At 44.7% G+C, this 19,100-nt stretch overlaps 2 protein-coding genes across 3 annotated transcripts in view; one reads left to right on the forward strand and one right to left on the reverse strand.

The window, feature by feature from the left end:
* KCTD6 (potassium channel tetramerization domain containing 6) lies at positions 1-10,581 on the forward strand. Its single transcript, XM_073574122.1, has 3 exons — positions 1-154; positions 6,583-6,699; positions 7,597-10,581. The coding sequence occupies exons 1-3, from the start codon at positions 14-16 to the stop codon at positions 8,281-8,283; spliced, it is 945 nt and encodes a 314-aa protein (XP_073430223.1). The 5' UTR covers positions 1-13; the 3' UTR covers positions 8,284-10,581.
* The window catches only part of LOC141088193 (peroxisomal acyl-coenzyme A oxidase 2-like), a 27,588-nt gene continuing 18,907 nt past the window's right edge, over positions 10,420-19,100 (reverse strand). For both annotated transcript variants that reach the window (XM_073574118.1, XM_073574119.1), the window contains exons 9-14: positions 16,127-16,317; positions 15,887-16,048; positions 15,144-15,249; positions 14,536-14,753; positions 14,316-14,448; positions 10,420-11,699 (exon numbers count right to left, since the gene is read on the reverse strand). In XM_073574118.1, the coding sequence (XP_073430219.1) occupies positions 11,637-11,699; positions 14,316-14,448; positions 14,536-14,753; positions 15,144-15,249; positions 15,887-16,048; positions 16,127-16,317 (873 nt within the window). In that variant the 3' untranslated portion in view covers positions 10,420-11,636. The remainder of the gene's footprint in view (positions 11,700-14,315; positions 14,449-14,535; positions 14,754-15,143; positions 15,250-15,886; positions 16,049-16,126; positions 16,318-19,100) is intronic.

The following is a 19,100-nucleotide window of genomic DNA, read 5'->3' on the forward strand; positions in this document are numbered from 1 at the left end:
GAGGACCATTTCTATGATTCTCACGGATCTGTGGGCGGAGTCGCAGGCTGGCGCTGCAGGCCTCGGATTTATCGCTGCACACATCGGGGTGATCGCAGAGCTGAGGAGGATCTCCCTGCTGGGGTCACATCACACCCAGGCACACAGCCATCAGGTGAGGCCGGGGATGTGAGGCCTGTGGTGTCCGGCGGGGATGGGCTCCGGTCGCACGACTGCTCTGTTTCTATCATTGTAGCTGGAGACTGTCACCTCCTGGTGCAGTCACACCTGCCTGATAGAAAGCGCACCATGATACAGAGGATGCGACCGAGCGTCATGACCGTACGATTACTGTACAATGTCCATATATCTATGTCTGCTGCACATAGAGCAGCGATCAGATCTGTCCTCCTGGCGTACATTATCCTCCAGAGCTGCACTCACTATTCTGCTGGTGCAGTCACTGTGTACATAAATTACTGATCCTGAGTTACATCCTGTATTATACACCAGAGCTGCACTCACTATTCTGCTGGTGCAGTCACTGTGTACATACATTACATTACTGATCCTGAGTTACATCCTGTATTATACTCCAGAGCTGCACTCACTATTCTGCTGGTGCAGTCACGGTGTACATACATTACATTACTGATCCTGAGTAACATCCTGTATTATACTCCAGAACTGCACTCACTATTCTGCTGGTGCAGTCACTGTGTACATACATACATTACTGATCCTGAGTTACATCCTGTATTATACACCAGAGCTGCACTCACTATTCTGCTGGTGCAGTCACTGTGTACATACATTACATTACTGATCCTGAGTTACATCCTGTATTATACTCCAGAGCTGCACTCACTATTCTGCTGGTGCAGTCACGGTGTACATACATTACATTACTGATCCTGAGTAACATCCTGTATTATACTCCAGAACTGCACTCACTATTCTGCTGGTGCAGTCACTGTGTACATACATTACATTACCGATCCTGAGTTACATCCTGTATTATACTCCAGAGCTGCACTCACTATTCTGCTGGTGCAGTCACTGTGTACATACATTACATTACCGATCCTGAGTTACATCCTGTATTATACTCCAGAACTGCACTCACTATTCTGCTGGTGCAGTCACTGTGTACATACATTACATTACCGATCCTGAGTTACATCCTGTATTATACTCCAGAGCTGCACTCACTAATCTGCTGGTGCAGTCACTGTGTACATACATACATTACATTACTGATCCTGAGTAACATCCTGTATTATACTCCAGAGCTGCACTCACTATTCTGCTGGTGCAGTCACTGTGTACATACATTACATTACTGATCCTGAGTTACATCCTGTATTATACTCCAGAGCTGCACTCACTATTCTGCTGGTGCAGTCACGGTGTACATACATTACATTACTGATCCTGAGTTACATCCTGTATTATACTCCAGAACTGCACTCACTATTCTGCTGGTGCAGTCACTGTGTACATACATTACATTACTGATCCTGAGTTACATCCTGTATTATACTCCAGAGCTGCACTCACTATTCTGCTGGTGCAGTCACTGTGTACATACATTACATTACTGATCCTGAGTTACATCCTGTATTATACTCCAGAGCTGCACTCACTATTCTGCTGGTGCAGTCACGGTGTACATACATTACATTACTGATCCTGAGTAACATCCTGTATTATACTCCAGAGCTGCACTCACTATTCTGCTGGTGCAGTCACTGTGTACATACGTTACATTACTGATCCTGAGTTACATCCTGTATTATACTCCAGAGCTGCACTCACTATTCTGCTGGTGCAGTCACTGTGTACATACATTACATTACTGATCCTGAGTTACATCCTGTATTATACTCCAGAGCTGCACTCACTATTCTGCTGGTGCAGTCACGGTGTACATACATTACATTACTGATCCTGAGTTACATCCTGTATTATACTCCAGAACTGCACTCACTATTCTGCTGGTGCAGTCACTGTGTACATACATTACATTACTGATCCTGAGTTACATCCTGTATTATACTCCAGAGCTGCACTCACTATTCTGCTGGTGCAGTCACGGTGTACATACATTACATTACTGATCCTGAGTAACATCCTGTATTATACTCCAGAACTGCACTCACTATTCTGCTGGTGCAGTCACTGTGTACATACATTACATTACTGATCCTGAGTTACATCCTGTATTATACTCCAGAGCTGCACTCACTATTCTGCTGGTGCAGTCACTTTGTACATATATTACATTACTGATCCTGAGTTACATCCTGTATTATACTCCAGAGCTGCACTCACTATTCTGCTGGTGGAGTCACTGTGTACATACATTACATTACTGATCCTGAGTTACATCCTGTATTATACTCCAGAGCTGCACTCACTATTCTGCTGGTGCAGTCACTGTGTACATACATTACATTACTGATCCTGAGTTACATCCTGTATTATACTCCAGAGCTGCACTCACTATTCTGCTGGTGCAGTCACTGTGTACATACATTACATTACCGATCCTGAGTTATATCCTGTATTATACTCCTGAGCTGCACTCACTATTCTGCTGGTGCAGTCACTGTGTACATACATTACATTACTGATCCTGAGTTACATCCTGTATTATACTCCAGAGCTGCACTCACTAATCTGCTGGTGCAGTCACTGTGTACATACATTACATTACCGATCCTGAGTTACATCCTGTATTATACTCCAGAGCTGCACTCACTATTCTGCTGGTGCAGTCACTGTGTACATACATTACATTACCGATCCTGAGTTACATCCTGTATTATACTCCAGAGCTGCACTCACTATTCTGCTGGTGCAGTCACTGTGTACATACATTACATTACCGATCCTGAGTTACATCCTGTATTATACTCCAGAGCTGCACTCACTATTCTGCTGGTGCAGTCACTGTGTACATACATTACATTACCGATCCTGAGTTACATCCTGTATTATACTCCAGAGCTGCACTCACTAATCTGCTGGTGCAGTCACTGTGTACATACATTACATTACCGATCCTGAGTTACATCCTGTATTATACTCCAGAGCTGCACTCACTAATCTGCTGGTGCAGTCACTGTGTACATACATTACATTACCGATCCTGAGTTACATCCTGTATTATACTCCAGAGCTGCACTCACTATTCTGCTGGTGCAGTCACTGTGTACATACATTACATTACCGATCCTGAGTTACATCCTGTATTATACTCCAGAGCTGCACTCACTATTCTGCTGGTGCAGTCACTGTGTACATACATTACATTACCGATCCTGAGTTACATCCTGTATTATACTCCAGAGCTGCACTCACTAATCTGCTGGTGCAGTCACTGTGTACATACATTACATTACTGATCCTGAGTTACATCCTGTATTATACTCCAGAGCTGCACTCACTATTCTGCTGGTGCAGTCACTGTGTACATACATTACATTACCGATCCTGAGTTACATCCTGTATTATACTCCAGAGCTGCACTCACTAATCTGCTGGTGCAGTCACTGTGTACATACATTACATTACTGATCCTGAGTTACATCCTGTATTATACTCCAGAGCTGCACTCACTATTCTGCTGGTGCAGTCACTGTGTACATACATTACATTACCGATCCTGAGTTACATCCTGTATTATACTCCAGAGCTGCACTCACTAATCTGCTGGTGCAGTCACTGTGTACATACATTACATTACTGATCCTGAGTTACATCCTGTATTATACTCCAGAGCTGCACTCACTATTCTGCTGGTGCAGTCACTGTGTACATACGTTACATTACTGATCCTGAGTTACATCCTGTATTATACTCCAGAGCTGCACTCACTAATCTGCTGGTGCAGTCACTGTGTACATACATTACATTCCTGATCCTGAGTTGCATCCTGTATTATACACCAGAGCTGCACTCACTATTCTGCTGGTGCAGTCACTGTGTACATACATTACATTACTGATCCTGAGTCACATCCTGTATTATACTCCAGAGCTGCACTCACTATTCTGCTGGTGCAGTCACTGTGTACATACATTACATTACTGATCCTGAGTTACATCCTGTATTATACTCCAGAGGTGCACTCACTATTCTGCTGGTGCAGTCACTGTGTACCTACATTACATTACTAATCCTGAGTTACCTCCTGTATTATACTCCAGAGCTGCGCTCACTATTCTGCTGGTGCAGTCACTGTGTACATACATTACTGATCCTGAGTTATTATCCTGTATTATACTCCAGAGCTGCGCTCACTATAGCCGGATGTTGCCGCTGTCTCCTCATTAATTATGGATGATGTCACTGAGATCTTGCGCTATAAACATTCACCTGCGGGAATAAACAGTTTCTCACTGTGTGATGTTCTGTGCTGTACACAGGCGCCATGATGATGTCCTTACAAGAGATGTCTGGATTTGCCGTTTTCTTCGGTGACTTTGGCCAGATCGTTACATGTTGCTGCTACATCGCAGCCTAATGCAAGTGAATGGGGTCACATCACAACCGTGAGAAGCAAGTTGCAAAAACTCCCCCCTTTCACCCCTAGGTCCTATTCTTGGCAGATCCTCCCATGTCCCAATTGATGCACCAGTAATCTGATAGTCTGGATTTTCCTGCACATCCACATGTGAATTGACTCGAGCTTCTGGTTGCCCATGCGACCGTCTGCACAGTGTCAGAGACTTTAGAAATATTTTTTGTTTTTCTAGTTCACCATTGTGCGCGTGCTTTTTATTTTCCCGTCTTTGCAGCTGTTTTTTTATGCACAGTGGATTGTTTGTTTCCATTAGAGGCAACTTTTTGCTGTATAAAGCCAAAAAAACTTAAAAACTAAAATGAAAGAGGATTTTTTTGAGATTGCGTAACCATATGCCAAATTTGGCGCAAATTAACAAGTACCGCAAGACAGGAATGAAAAGTCTTACTAAAAAAAAAAGGCAATGGAAAATCTTAAGATTTCCTTTAGTTTGAAAAATGTTTTCTTAAAGGGATTCTCATATGTAACTTTTTTTTAACCTGGTGTAAATGCCGCCGTTCTGCCGAATCCGGCATAGTTTTTCTTTTGTTCCTGCGCCTTTGCGTTCCTGAGATACAGCCTCTTTTTCCCTGCTGGTCTTGTTAGCCAAGTGGGGGTCGTCCTCAAGATAAAGAGTTTATGACTACGCCCACTTAGTCAAAAGGACTAAATTTATAAAGAACGCAAAAAGGGCCGTATCTCGGGAACGCAGGGGCGTAGGAACAAAAGAAAAACTACGCCGGATTCAGGAGAATGGCGGCATTTACACCGGGTAAGAAAAAAAAATATTTATGGCAACCTGTAAGTTCTTCTTTAACTTGGTGATATGAGGAGACTGCACCTTCGCGGTTTTCAGAGCTTGAAATGGATGATTGCCGAGCTGGAAGGGTCCTGCCCCTGCCGGCAGAGATGTCCATGGTCCCAACCTCCTGCTCCATCACATCCGCCTTTTATTCCAGGTTTCGATCCTTCCGTGAGATCTGGATCAGCGCGCTCGTCCGGGACGAGGACTGATGCGCAGGAAGGACGTTGTCAGAAAACCCTGCAAATAATTACTGCACTCTGTGATACTTTATGCTTTTATTCTCTTTTTATTTGTTCTTTTATCTTTTGGGTTTTTGGTGCCATTCTTCCTCCATTCTTTACACTGCAGGTCTGCTTGTTCAGACAGCGCAGAAAATCAAGTGAATGTAGAACCGATTTGCATTACTGCAGTAACTGCAACAATTAGCCTACACTGAGATACATACGAGTCATTGCTGGATATATTGTGGGGTATATGTTCCTCCTTAAAGGTTATGGACACTTTGGGTTTTTTTTATTTTTTTATTTTTTTTTAACTTTAATACTTGTATTTTAGATTAAAAATCGTGTTTGCTGTTGGGTTTCGTTAAAAATGTCGCACTTTTGCCTTCCATAGCCTCCTTGTTACAGAATGAGTTAATGGAGAATCTTTCAGTGAGCTCATTCTGAGGGCTCATGCAGCATTGATCACAACGCCTGGACTGGTCGCGAGTGTCTCAACCTGAGCGTGACAACCTCATAGAAATTTATATGAAGAACTCATACTCATACTTTGGTTAGGAGACCCACGGCCAGGCAGTGTACTGCGGCTCATGCTCGGACCGAGAGTGAGCTCACTGAAGGATTCTCCGTTAACTCATTCAGCAGCCAGCAATAGACGGTGTTGCATTGATGACTTCATAAGCCCCGTACAGAGAGATTCTGCCTCTTGTCTTTCTCCTTCTGGTGATTTATATCCACAGAAAGCTGGAGCTGAACTTTGTGGTTATGAATCAGCCGAGAGAAGCCCAGAATAAGAAAGATAGAAGTTATAAACTCGCTTATCAGAACGAGCTCACTGAAGGATTCTTAGTTGGCTCATTCTACAATCAACTGTAGAAAATGCAAAAAAAAATACATACTTTTTTTTTTGTCAAAATTACAACCACCTCCTCTTCCCCCTCGAAGGTGTCTACAGCTTTTAAGACTGTGATGACTCTAATGTGGAAATCCTTTGATGTGTTTTGTAGGCGAAGGACTCCGATCGGTGTATGCATTCCTCAGCATTCAAGCGTCGGGTTCATTCCAAGCATCAGTCATTTGATCAAATGGATAATGGAGACTGGGGATACTTGGGGCGGAACGAAGTAAGTGGAGACTTTTCACGGCTGCAAAGCGCTTTACGGGCAGATGACGCCCATTAGAGGAAAGTCAGACGAACGTGTTGGTCTTGGCGGGACGCACTGACCATATAACGTGCATGATGGCGTCCTGATCCTTCCCAATGGCAGATCCCAGGGATTGGGCATGTTGGACTTTGATATGCCCAATTATTATTTTTTTTCTTTCTTTCTCACGAGACATGAGTCTGTCTGGAGGACAGTGGGTCAGGATTTCCTATACGGTCACTATTTAAAGGGGTTTTCCAGAACTTTGGTATTGCTGGTGTATGTTTAGGAGGGGTCATCCATATTGGTGGGTGGCTGACACTTGGCCGCTGCAGTGATCAGATGTTTGCGGCTTTTACATCTCCATACACTGTGCAGTGCCAATATTCGGGTACCGTAGCTCAGCTCACATTCACTTCAATAGGAGCTGAGCTACAGTACCAGAAAACTCTCACTGCGCTGTATATGGGGCTGTGGGGTCCCGGCTTCATACAGTGGGTGCATCCGACCACCTCGGAGCTGTAAGCATCTGATCATCGGTCAGGTCCCAACCGTCATCGGTAAAGTTGGCGCAGGACCAGGTCCCTCGGAGACATCATTAATCTGTGGTCACTGAATGGGACCTCTGAGAACCGCCGCCTGCCTCTCGGCATTCCCGGCTCTTCGATTGATTAGCCATCCTGGAACGATGTCTCATGTACGCCATGCCAGGCTGGCTAGTCGGTAGAAGGGTCGTGGATCCCGGGAGATTCTCACCATTGGATCTGGTCCCGCGAATCGATTTGCACCAACTCTAGTCATTAGTGTGGAAATCCTGATAAGTTAAAATAGTTTTTATTGCTGTACGCCTTTAAATAATGTCATTCTTTCCCTTAGATGACTGATCCTGTCACACTGAATGTCGGGGGCCACGTGTACACCACCTCACTCTCAACACTCACCCGCTATCCGGATTCCATGTTGGGCGCGATGTTCCGCGGCGACTTCCCCACCGCCAGAGACTCCCAGGGCAATTACTTTATTGACCGCGACGGATCCCTTTTCCGGTACGTGCTGAACTTCCTCCGGACGTCAGAGCTCACCCTGCCCGTAGACTTCAAAGAGTTCGATCTGCTGCGGAAAGAAGCCGATTTCTTCCAGATCGAACCCTTAATACAATGCCTCAATGACCCCAAACCTTTGTACCCCACGGACACTTTTGAAGAAGTGGTGGAACTGTCCAGCACGAGGAAACTGTCCAAGTATTCCAACCCGGTGGCTGTAATCATCACCCAGCTGACGATCACCACCAAGGTTCACGCGTTACTGGAGGGCATCGCCAACCACTTCACTAAATGGAATAAGCACATGATGGACACTCGGGATTGCCAGGTCTCGTTTACTTTCGGCCCGTGCGACTACCACCAGGAGGTCTCCCTAAGGGTTCACCTGATGGAGTATATCACAAAGCAAGGTTTCACAATCCGGAACACGCGGGTGCACCACATGAGCGAGCGGGCCAACGAGAACACGGTGGAACACAACTGGACTTTTTGCAGGCTAGCGAGGAAGACGGATGACTGATTGGGGCGTCCCGATGACCCGTCCGCGCCTGCGCACATCCTTATTTATTAACTGGATCGCCCCGCTAACGTGATGCCTCCATTGACCTGTTCCCCAGCACGTATGCATGTGCCCAGACATGGAGGAACTTCCGTGCTTCCACATTGACCCGAAATGCACATTACCCTCCTCCACCCTCCAATATTGCTATATGAACACTCACGTACAAGAGGCTCGTTGGTAACGCAGGCCGAGGATTAGTGCTGGAACTTCGGGGAGAATCTGAAGTTTCGTCTTTATGATCAAATTTTATGGATGTTTCGAAATTTGACCTTGGATAAGTTAGAGAACAAATTGTGGGAGAGACTTTTGAGCGGAAGCCATTGGCACAGCGTACTTTGTAAGACTCGGCAATTTACAAACGCTGTCGCCAATTACACTAACGTGACATTCGCATCATCTGCTAATCGCTGCCGACATGATCCGGATCGTCAGCCTTTGCCGCCATATTGGTATCCGTTATTTTAGGATTGTGCCCAGGCAGATAAAAACGTCAAGAAATGCCCTGACGGGTTTGCACAAGGTGGCCATGGGTGGGTAATCGTGACCATCCAACCAATTATTTTGGGGTGATCGTGGCCACGTCTTTGGTGGGTCGGGACCAATTGTAATGTGTTGGGGAGAAAAAAAAAGTTATAAACATTCCACCGTTGGAAAGTTTACGTGGTTAAAACTTTGTACCTGCAGCCGCCATTAATGAAATGGGATCTCTTCCCATTTCAGATCCATCTGGTGGATCCCACTGACTTATAATAAGGTTTGTTGGGTTCCATCGAGGTTTTAGAAGTTCCTCCAACGTAGTTGTGAAAAAAAACCCTCACTACAAAATCTCTGGCCATAGTATGGAGTCATAAGGTTAGGATCAAGGATGGAATTGTATCCTGCAGGGGCCTCCCAAAGCTGGAAGAAAGAGTTCTCTGGTTTGGCCATGAAAGGATAAATAACCCTGGCTTATGGCCTTACAAAGGTGCCGAGTCTGATCTAAGACCTCCATCACCTCCCCGTCTGTACATGTGAGGAGATATTCGAGTTACATCACGCCATAGGGAGACGATTGGGAACAAGAAATAGTCCAGAAATGGAAACGTAATGGCAGGTGTCGGTGGTGCCCCCGTTATATAATGCATAAAAATTGCAAAGTGCTTATAAAAATTAAGTAACTTTGCTCTTTTTTTTGTTATTAAAATTCCTCTCTGTTCTCAGGAAGGGAAGAATTTTTAATTTTGTCGTTTACCGCTCATTGTTTAGGTTACCGGCCACCGCTGCAGTCTATCAGAAGTGGCCGGTTTCCTAGGCACTCGGCATTTACATGCTCTGCGATTGGATGATTTGCAGGAACCCGTCAGATTCAGTGTCACTGCAGAGGCAAAGATGCCTCTTCTTGTAGCATCGGAGTGCGCACAACGCTGGACTAGCGGCTCAAAGATGACGCCAACCAAAATTGTGTGTCGAAAGCGCGCCACCACCAACAAATGGGGAAACTGGGGAGTAGTGTGCTGCTGGAAAACAAAACGCCCTTTAAGGCTCATTCAGACATCTGCAAATTGGTCTGAGCACGGATCGTTAATCACAGAGTGGCTGCAGCTCTGCCGATCCGAGCGCGACACCTTCATAACGGTTGGGAGACCTGCGGCCGGTCCGTGCTCTGACCGATTCGCACGGACGTCTGGATGAGTCCTAGGGGGTATTCTGAATCATGGAACACTTTTCCACTAAATGTGTGTTCAATGCTAAGTCAGTAGCACCTACAGTAGATTGCTGGACAGCATCAGCGACGCTGACGGAAACTGCAAGTGCAGCGCTCGTCCGTGTTGTCTAGTGCCATAGTGGATCTGTTGGGTGCATGTCCGACCTCCGCTCCAATCAAACTCCGCCAGCAGATATCACGTGGTGCCCCTTTTACCCATCAGTTGATCGCTGTTATTTCAATATTTAGTACATTAAATTGGGAAGAGACATGGAACAAAATGGTCACGTTCACCTCCCCGGCGGTAATCACCAATACTTAACCTGAAGGTCGGGGAAGGTTTTCTATCGGGCGCTGTCCGCACATACGTCAGTATTAGTGTACAGGTCTCATAGCCGAATCTATGCAGATACAAGTGTCCAAACCCCACTTTATTCTCAGATTAGACCTTTTTGTTTTTCTAGATAGACTTCAGACAGAAGTGGTGGAATTAATAAATTTGTAAATCTGGTTAATTATGAAACAATGTATTGCCTGCGTAAGATATTCTAATAAAAGACGCCTGTTCAGATCGTCTGATTAATAGATGCCTATTCTGGGGGGACCGTAGACCCTGCACAGGCCGCTCCGGTGGTTGGCACTAGATTTAGAAACAATGAACCTTGCAAGTGTCACAGGACCGCCGCTGAAACTGGTGATTGGCTGCAGTGCTGGGGTTCCTGGCAAAGCACGTCTGCTGAAACGCTGTTTCTCTCACTTGACCACTGCAGCCAGTCGTAGGTTTCAGAGGTGACATCCAGATGGTTTAGTCATTGGTGCTGGAGCCAGCGCTATCTTCCTGAACGGCCCGTACTAGATCCATGGATGGAACAGGAGAAGAGGACGCCTGCACTTGTGATCTCATGACAGTCCACACCCCTTTAAGAGCCGTCCAGGATTTATTAAAACCACATTAAAAAGTGGGGAAAGTAAAGAATTGACATAGTAAATCCCCCACTACTTCAGTACCTTTCTTTGTTCCCCCCCAGTCTTTGGTGACTTGTCCTGCAGCTGCTGTGATGTGCCGTGACTTCTGCAGCCAATCACTGACTTTAGCTATGATGTTAAATGTGCAAGGCACAAGACCGCTGAAAACAGTGATTGGCTGCAGCGGTCATCTCTGCACAACTCAACAAAGTATAGCAAGAGCGGCACTAGCCGACCATATCCATCTCTGAAGACAGGAAGAAATCTGTAATCTTATTATTGGCATTATACAATATTTCTTTTTATACAGTTGTACATGAGATCGCAGTCGACATTATGGATTTAGTTACACTTTCACATTATATTTTCTTTCTGCACACGACGCTGCGGGAGAATTGTGACATTTGGCACAAAGAGGGCAGTTTTGGGAGGTTCACAAGACCCAAGTATAGATTAATTCATGTTCTGCTACCTGACATTCACCAACGCCAGCAGAGACGAGGTCTCTGGTCCTTTCCTGCCACCATTATGTATTACTATATAAAAAAAAAAAAGTATCCCTGAGATGTATCTCAGCTGCCAGTACCAGCGGCTGGCAAGAACTGCAGGCAAAATGAAAAACTTCCTGCAGCATCTCTAGGATGTTGTAGGAGTGTCCTCTTCATAATTTGGATGGGTTGCTTTGCATGCATGGCTTCAGGTAGGTCTCAAACACTGGATTCACCTGCGAGAAAAAAAAGTGTTCACACATAGAGGAGAATCAGTACTGTATCTGGGCTGCTGGTGTCTCCTGCAGAGGGAACATGCAACCCCTGCAGTTCTGCTCACTAAAGGGCATCTCCATCTGAAATCTGCACCTGGTTGCTTTATTGGCATAAGTCATGTGTAGAAACTCATTTAAAAGGTCAGACTCTGACTTCTAGATGCATGTGGCGCAAAGAGGCTACTTTCTTCCTTCATACTTTCCCCATCAGGAAGCTGTCACAGGGTTACCGCAACAGTGTGGAGCCAGAAGACTGCAGCGTCTGATTGTTCCTACTCCGGCACTGAGAAGAAGCATTTCTTCATTTTAAATGTGTTTACTTCTGGCAGAACAGGGGTTAATCGGTCATGTTTAAAACCCTGTCTTGACAGCTGAGCTCGGTTAGCCACTCCCTTCCCCTTTCTAATCTGGGCTCAGTTACTAATCCTTGTCAGAGCTAGCATTTGCTGCATGGCTAACGGTGGGAGAGGAGTACATATGAGAAGGAGAGATGGAGGAGATATCTGTGACTGTTGCATGGTTTGTATATGTTGTAATTTTATGTCCTCTATTTTGGTTTATTCCCCTACCTTCACACCCCAGTGCATTCCTCTGTTATATGTGAGTGAATATTGTGTGTGTCATGATCCCAGTGCAGGTTTTGACCTGCACGTCAGGGGTTAATGTCTTGAGCTCAGTGCAGGCTTTGACCTGCACACATGGGGTTAATTAATGTGGTCTCTCTTTGGTTCAGGGAGAGCATTTTATTGCCCTGAGATACTCCAATCCCTGTCAGTTATACTTTTGCCTTTGGCCGAGTGTTGTGACCCCTGTGTGCCTGTTCGTTGTCTTATAGCTTGCTTATATGGTTCTGATCCGGTTCTGTCCCCCGTTGTGAGTTTGCCTGTTGATTCTGTACTGTATATCTGCTTCTCTGGTTTCTGACTTCTTGGCTACGTCTTGACTATCCGTTCTGTCTTGCCCTTTGGTAATTGTCGTGCTATCTCGTGCTTTGCCCCGGCCTGATCTGGTTTATTTCTCTGTCTATGCCTATTAGTAACTTTGTTCCGTAGTTACCATTCTAGGAGTTTTCCTGCAGCTCCTAGCTCTCGGGAGTTTAGGCCACGCCCCCAGCAGTCACGTGCTTCAGGTCCTGTGGGTCTGAAGCACGCATCTTCTCTGCTGCTGCCCGCTGCACAGGTTGTCTTACTCAGGACACGCGCACTGGCTCAGTGAGCGAGTGCAGTGCGGTGTTCCTGACAGTGTGTGTCTGAAGTTTTCTGTTAACCCTTGTTTGTTTTGCCTTGGTTGTCGGGTTGGTGTACGACGGTGCACAGTAGCGCCCCCTCTTCCCTGGGTGGGGGAAGAGAATAGACGGAGGGTTAACTCAGGAGGTAATGCAAGGGCGGAGGCCCCGGCATCTTCACCTTCAGAAGTATCCCGGGAAGCAGGGCGAGCTACGGTGCCCCCTAGTGTTAGGGGCAGGGAAGGAGTCCTGGGCCACCCGCCAGCTGTGTCATAACAGAAGCATTGTCTGGTCTGTAAGACTATGCTCACGCTGTCTTTTTTTGTTTAGAAAACTGTAGCAAATTGTGCCAGGAAGAAGAAAAGAAAAAGCCGCACTGCAACCTCCACATGTGAACGCAGCCTAAGGTTTCCTTTTGTCAATTGAAAGTCTACACAAGCAGAGACAGAATTTGATATGGGGAATTTAAAGGGGTATTGCCACCCTGCTAACCAGTACCATGCTCTCTCCAACCAAGGACTATAAAGAAGTTGATCTTAAAGTGATGAGTCTAACAGCGAGAAATTACATTTTGAAGTTCTGTACGTGTCTGGAGGAAGATCGGGCGTGATGATCCGCTTACAGCGCCTCAGTCTCACGCTGCATTCCCTGCCGTGTGTAGGGGGCAAACAACCTGTCAATCAACCAGAGGAGAGGGGCGCTAGGCAGGGAATACAGCGAGAGGACGAGGAGCTAGAAGTGCATAGTCACGCCCCAATGCACATGCAGACGGGAGAGAAAAATAATAATTTGGTTGTTTCCTTTTGCCAACTGGGAGTGGTCATAAGGAACACGCCTACAAAGGATCTAAAAGCAATGCCTACTTCGCTAACAAAACCAGTTTTATATGCCCAAAAGAAAGGGCCATATCTTGGGAATAGAGAGGAGCAGAAACATAAGAAAAACAGCGCCGGATTCAGAAGAACAGCAGCATTTACACAACGTAATACAATTATATATTTGACAAGTGACTGATCTACTAAAAGCTTCCATCCTGCCCCCACTGCAAGGATCGGTAGTGGTGAGCACTGGACTGCAACACTAACTGTAGTACAAGTCATAGCAAAATAGGATCCCTTCAAGAAAAATCAGTATCAGAATTTCCCCCCCCCCCAAAAAAAAAAAAACAACTTTACATATCCATTAAGAAAGTTGGTCCCTTTTTTCCTCATATCTCAGGAACAGAGAGGTGCAGGAACAAAAGAAAAATGTCACTGGATTCAGGGGAACAGCGGCACTTACATCAAGTAATAAAATTACATATTTATTGGTCACAATTCCAGAACTAGGCTGCCATCACACTTAGACCTCACCTCTTTGTTCTCAGGGTTTTTCTGCGCCCACTCCAGCAGGTTATGGTATACGTTCCCGTCATAGGTCCCGATAGCCGATAACAACTCGTCATCTGTGTAATCAAACGCATCGACAAGTAGAACGGCATCTTTTCTGCAGATAAAAAAGGGGGAAAAAAATTACATTCAAATTTTGATTCAAAACCCCAGTACACCTCTATGCACTAAATATTGTGCTCACCGCAGCTCAGCCAGTAGCCCAAGGTAAGCTGTTGTGGCCATGTCCAGCTGTTTCCCTGATAGGTAGCCATGATGGAGGAAGTCCCCAGCACTTGTGAATATCCCATGTAATGCATACAGGTCACACAGCCGCTTCAGGACGACCTTAATCTCAGGATGATCGGAGGCCAAATTCAGAGCCGAGATGAAAATCTTCACGGTCAACAAATGTGCGTGCGCCTAAAAGAAAGATGACAGGGTGGAAGTTCTTGAATTCCCTAGAGGGATCACTTTTTGCCTGGTGTAGGTCCAACCTCTGGGACTTGCATCGGTTGACATAAGGGGGAAATTTTAGCCCAGGTGGAGCAGCAGGTCAGAAGCTGGACCAACGGATCAGACGCTCCACCACTGAGTCAGAAGCTCGACGACCAGGTCAGACGCTCCACCACTGAGTCAGAAGCTCGACGACCAGGTCAGACGCTCCACCACCGGGTCAGATGCTCGACGACCAGGTCAGACGCACCACCACCTGGTCAGACGCTCCACCACCAGGTCAGACGCTCCACCACCAGGTCAGACGCTCCACCACCACTCCTGAAAAAAAGCGCTCAGCAGTGAGCACATACTTACTATTGAGGTTTTCACAAGCTCCACAGAGGTGTTATTCCACGCCGCATATTGCTCAGACCCCGATTGCACCAGGTTCTGCATTTTGTTTGCTGCAGATGCGATGAGACTGAAAAATAATAAATTATATATACGATTTCATAACAGCCCCTCCGCCACATAAGAGCGTGGCACTAAATGTTAGTGGGGAGTGATGGTTGTCAGGACCAGATAATGATTTTGCATCCGGTCCCGGCGAGTGCAAGTTCCATTTTGGATGATTGGTTCGTTTTCAAAATAGTTGTCCCATAAAGAACATTAATCACCTATTTACGGGATGAATGATAAGTTTACAGTTCTGTGCTCCATTCAGACAGGGGGACTATTGGGACCCCATTTTTGGGATTGGTGGGAATACCAGCAGTCAGACCCCCACTGATCACCCGTATCTTATGTATTTTGGGGGGGTAACTCCTATAAGTAGGCATTACTCCAATTCCCTATGTTTGGAGAGAGTGTTTGTTCTGTCTGCCAGTCCCCACTCACCACCATTACCTCCTGATTATTCTGAATATTTTGGGTTCCTCCCCATCATTTAACCTCCAAAATCATGACTGGAAAGCAAAATTCCTGTGCAAGGGTCGTTTGTATAGTCACATTATAATTTTTTTTTATTTTTTTTTTTTGGAGGGAAAAAAAATATTAAAAATTCTGGGAATTAAAACATTGTTAAAAGTTAGTAAACTCCTGTGACATCTTTCATTTACCTGTACGCCCTGTACTCGTACGCCTTCAAGTACACCTCTGGATTCAGGAAGTCAGCGGGCATCCTCGCATGGCAGCCACCGGCAGGTGGAGAGGAGAGATAGGCGGTGCTGCTTGGTATTGGTGCCCCTGACTGAGCGCCAGCAAAACATTTAAGCAAAAATCTAGAGGAAAAAAAATAAGTGAAAAATTAAAAAAATTAAAATAATTCACTAATATCATATCTCGTTGCATAGCGTTACCTCGCCACCTGCAAGTGCAGGACGGTATTCTCCCCTTCGTAAGTACAGGAGGCGGTAACTCTGGTGTAGAGGCTGGGTATACCGCTGTAGAGGGAGTAGCCGTGGCCACCACATGCTTTGCGGCAAATTTCTACGCCATTGGAACACATCTCAGTTGCAAAAGCCTTCATTCCGGCTGTGAGAGCATGGAGCTAAAAGTATGGAAAGGACAAAAGTGTGTTATACAGTCTAGAAGACCGATTCATACTCATGTCAGGGGGACCAGGATCTGACAGGTGACTAATAATGCACAATCGTATGGTGGCACCAGCAAAAGGAGCTGAGATGCAACGCCCAAAGTTTAAAACAGAGGCGCTGTTCTTATTTTATTCAAGTCCTAGTACACAGACCACCATCACATGTCGCTTCATTCAAACCTAGAGCGGACCAATTTAGAGAGTTAAATTCATAGATCTGTTCATAAATATGACAACAGGGCCATTAAAAATACAACTAAACAGCAAGTATAAGTGACCCTCAATACATACCAAAAAGGCAAACACACATAGGAATAATACAGAAAAAGAAAACCCCGGGACTCCAAATGTATGGAAAATGATAGTTATATTCCTAGACTTAAATTTTATAGGTCTAGTACTGCTTGAGAAAGCCATCTGACGAAACGTACGTCGGAGTCCTGAGGTTTGTTTTCTGTGTTATTGCCTATTACATGGCATGTCTGTCTTGATATATACTGAAGATTTTCTATACTTACAAATAATTGTCAAATGGCCAGAATGACAAGAGTAGAATATCCTCAGTACATACAGTGTCTTGCGAAAGTATTCAGCCCCTTGGAACTTTTCAACCTTTTCCCACATATCATGCTTCAAACATAAAGATACCAAATGTAAATTTTTGGTGAAGAATCAACAACAAGTGGGACACAATTGTGAAGTTGAACGAAATTTATTGGTTATTTTAAATTTTTGTGGAAATTCAAAAACTGAAAAGTGGGGCGTGCAATATTATTCGGCCCCTTTACTTTCAGTGCAGCAAACTCACTCCAGAGGTTCATTGTGGATCTCTGAATGATCCAGTGTTGTCCTAAATGACTAATGATGATAATTATAATCCACCTGTGTGTAAGTCTCTGTATAAATGCACCTGCTCTGTGATAGTCTCAGGGTTCTGTTTGATGCACAGAGAGCATAATGAAGACCAAGGAACACAACAGGCAGGACCGTGAAACTGTTGTGGAGAAGTTTAAAGCCGATTTGGATACAAAATGATTTCCAAAACTTTAAACATCCCAAGGAGCACTGTGCAAGCGATCATATTGAAATGGAAGGAGTATCATACCACTGCAAATCTACCAAGACCCGGCCGTCCCTCTAATAGTTCATCTCAAACAAGGAGAAGACTGATCAGTGATGCAGCCAAGAGGCCCACGATCACTCTGGATGAACTGCAGAGAGCTACAGCTGAGGTGGCACAGTCTGTCCATAGGACAACAATCAGTCATACACTGCACAAATCTGGCCTTTATGGAAAAGTGGCAAGAAGAAAGCCATTTCTCAAAGAAATCCATAAAAAGTGTTGTTTAAAGTTTGCAACAAGCCACCTGGGAGACACACCAAACATGTGGAAGAAGGTGCTCTGGTCAGATGAAACCAAAATAGAACTTTTTGTCAACAATGCCAAACGATATGTTTGGCGTAAAGGCAACACAGCTCATCACCCTGAACACACCATCCCCACCGTCAAACATGGTGGTGGCAGTATCATGGTTTGGGCCTGCTTTTCTTCAGCAGGGACAGGGAAGATGGTTAAAATTGATGGAAAGATGGATGGAGCCAAATGGAGGACCATTCTTGAAGAAAACCTGTTGGAGTCTGCAAAAGACCTGAGACTGGGACGGAGATTTGTCTTCCAACAAGACAATGATCCCAAAAATAAAGCAAAATCTACAATGGAATGGTTCACAAACAAACGTATCCAGGTGTTAGAATGGCCAAGTCAACGTCCAGACCTGAATCCAATTGAGAATCTGTGGAAAGAGCTGAAAACTGCTGTTCACAAACGATCTCCATCAAACCTCACTGAGCTCGAGCTGTTTGCCAAGGAAGAATGGGCGAGAATTTCAGTCTCTCGATGTACAAAACTGATAGAGACATACCCCAAGTGACTTGCAGCTGTAATCGCAGCAAAAGGTGGCGCAACAAAGTATTAAGTTAAAGGGGCTGAATAATATTGCACGCCCCACTTTTCCGTTTTTGCATTTTCACAAAAATTTAAAATAACCAATAAATTTCATTCAACTTCATAATTGTGTCCCACTTGTTGTTGTTTCTTCACCAAAAATTTACATTTGGTATCTTTATGTTTGTAGCATGATATGTGGGAAAAGGTTGAAAAGTTCCAGGGGCCGAATACTTTCACAAGGCACTGTATCAAGGCAGACATACCATGTAATAGGGAATAACACAGGAAAAAAAAAACCTCAGGACTCCGACGTACGTTTCGCCAGGTGGCTTTCTCAAGGAGTACTAGACTTATAAATTTTAATTATCGGACTATAACTATCATTTTCCATATGTTCGGATTCCTGGATGTTTTCTTTTTCTTATGTTATTCCTATTGCATGCTTGCTTTTTTGATATGTGTTGACAGATAAATGGTAAGTATAATAAGAGACCCTCACTTTAACATTAACTTGTATTTTTAATGAACTGTACCATATTTATACACAGACCTATAAATTTAACTGTTTGAATATAACTTTTCCATTTATATTATACCCACTCTGTACATTTTATTGTGTATTTTCATTCTGTATGCCCCCCCCCCCTTCCCCTATTTCTTAAAAAAACACACATATATAAATCTTTTTTTATTTGTGGTTATTCACCATATTGCTAGGATTTCTAGTGTTGATATAGTGAATATACACATATGTAATGCTTTATTATTTATATTTATAGTGCACTTATAT

The sequence above is a fragment of the Dendrobates tinctorius genome, unplaced genomic scaffold, assembly GCF_039654945.1.
Source record: "Dendrobates tinctorius isolate UK_male_01 unplaced genomic scaffold, ASM3965494v1 ptg000038l, whole genome shotgun sequence".
Lineage (NCBI taxonomy): Eukaryota > Metazoa > Chordata > Amphibia > Anura > Dendrobatidae > Dendrobates > Dendrobates tinctorius.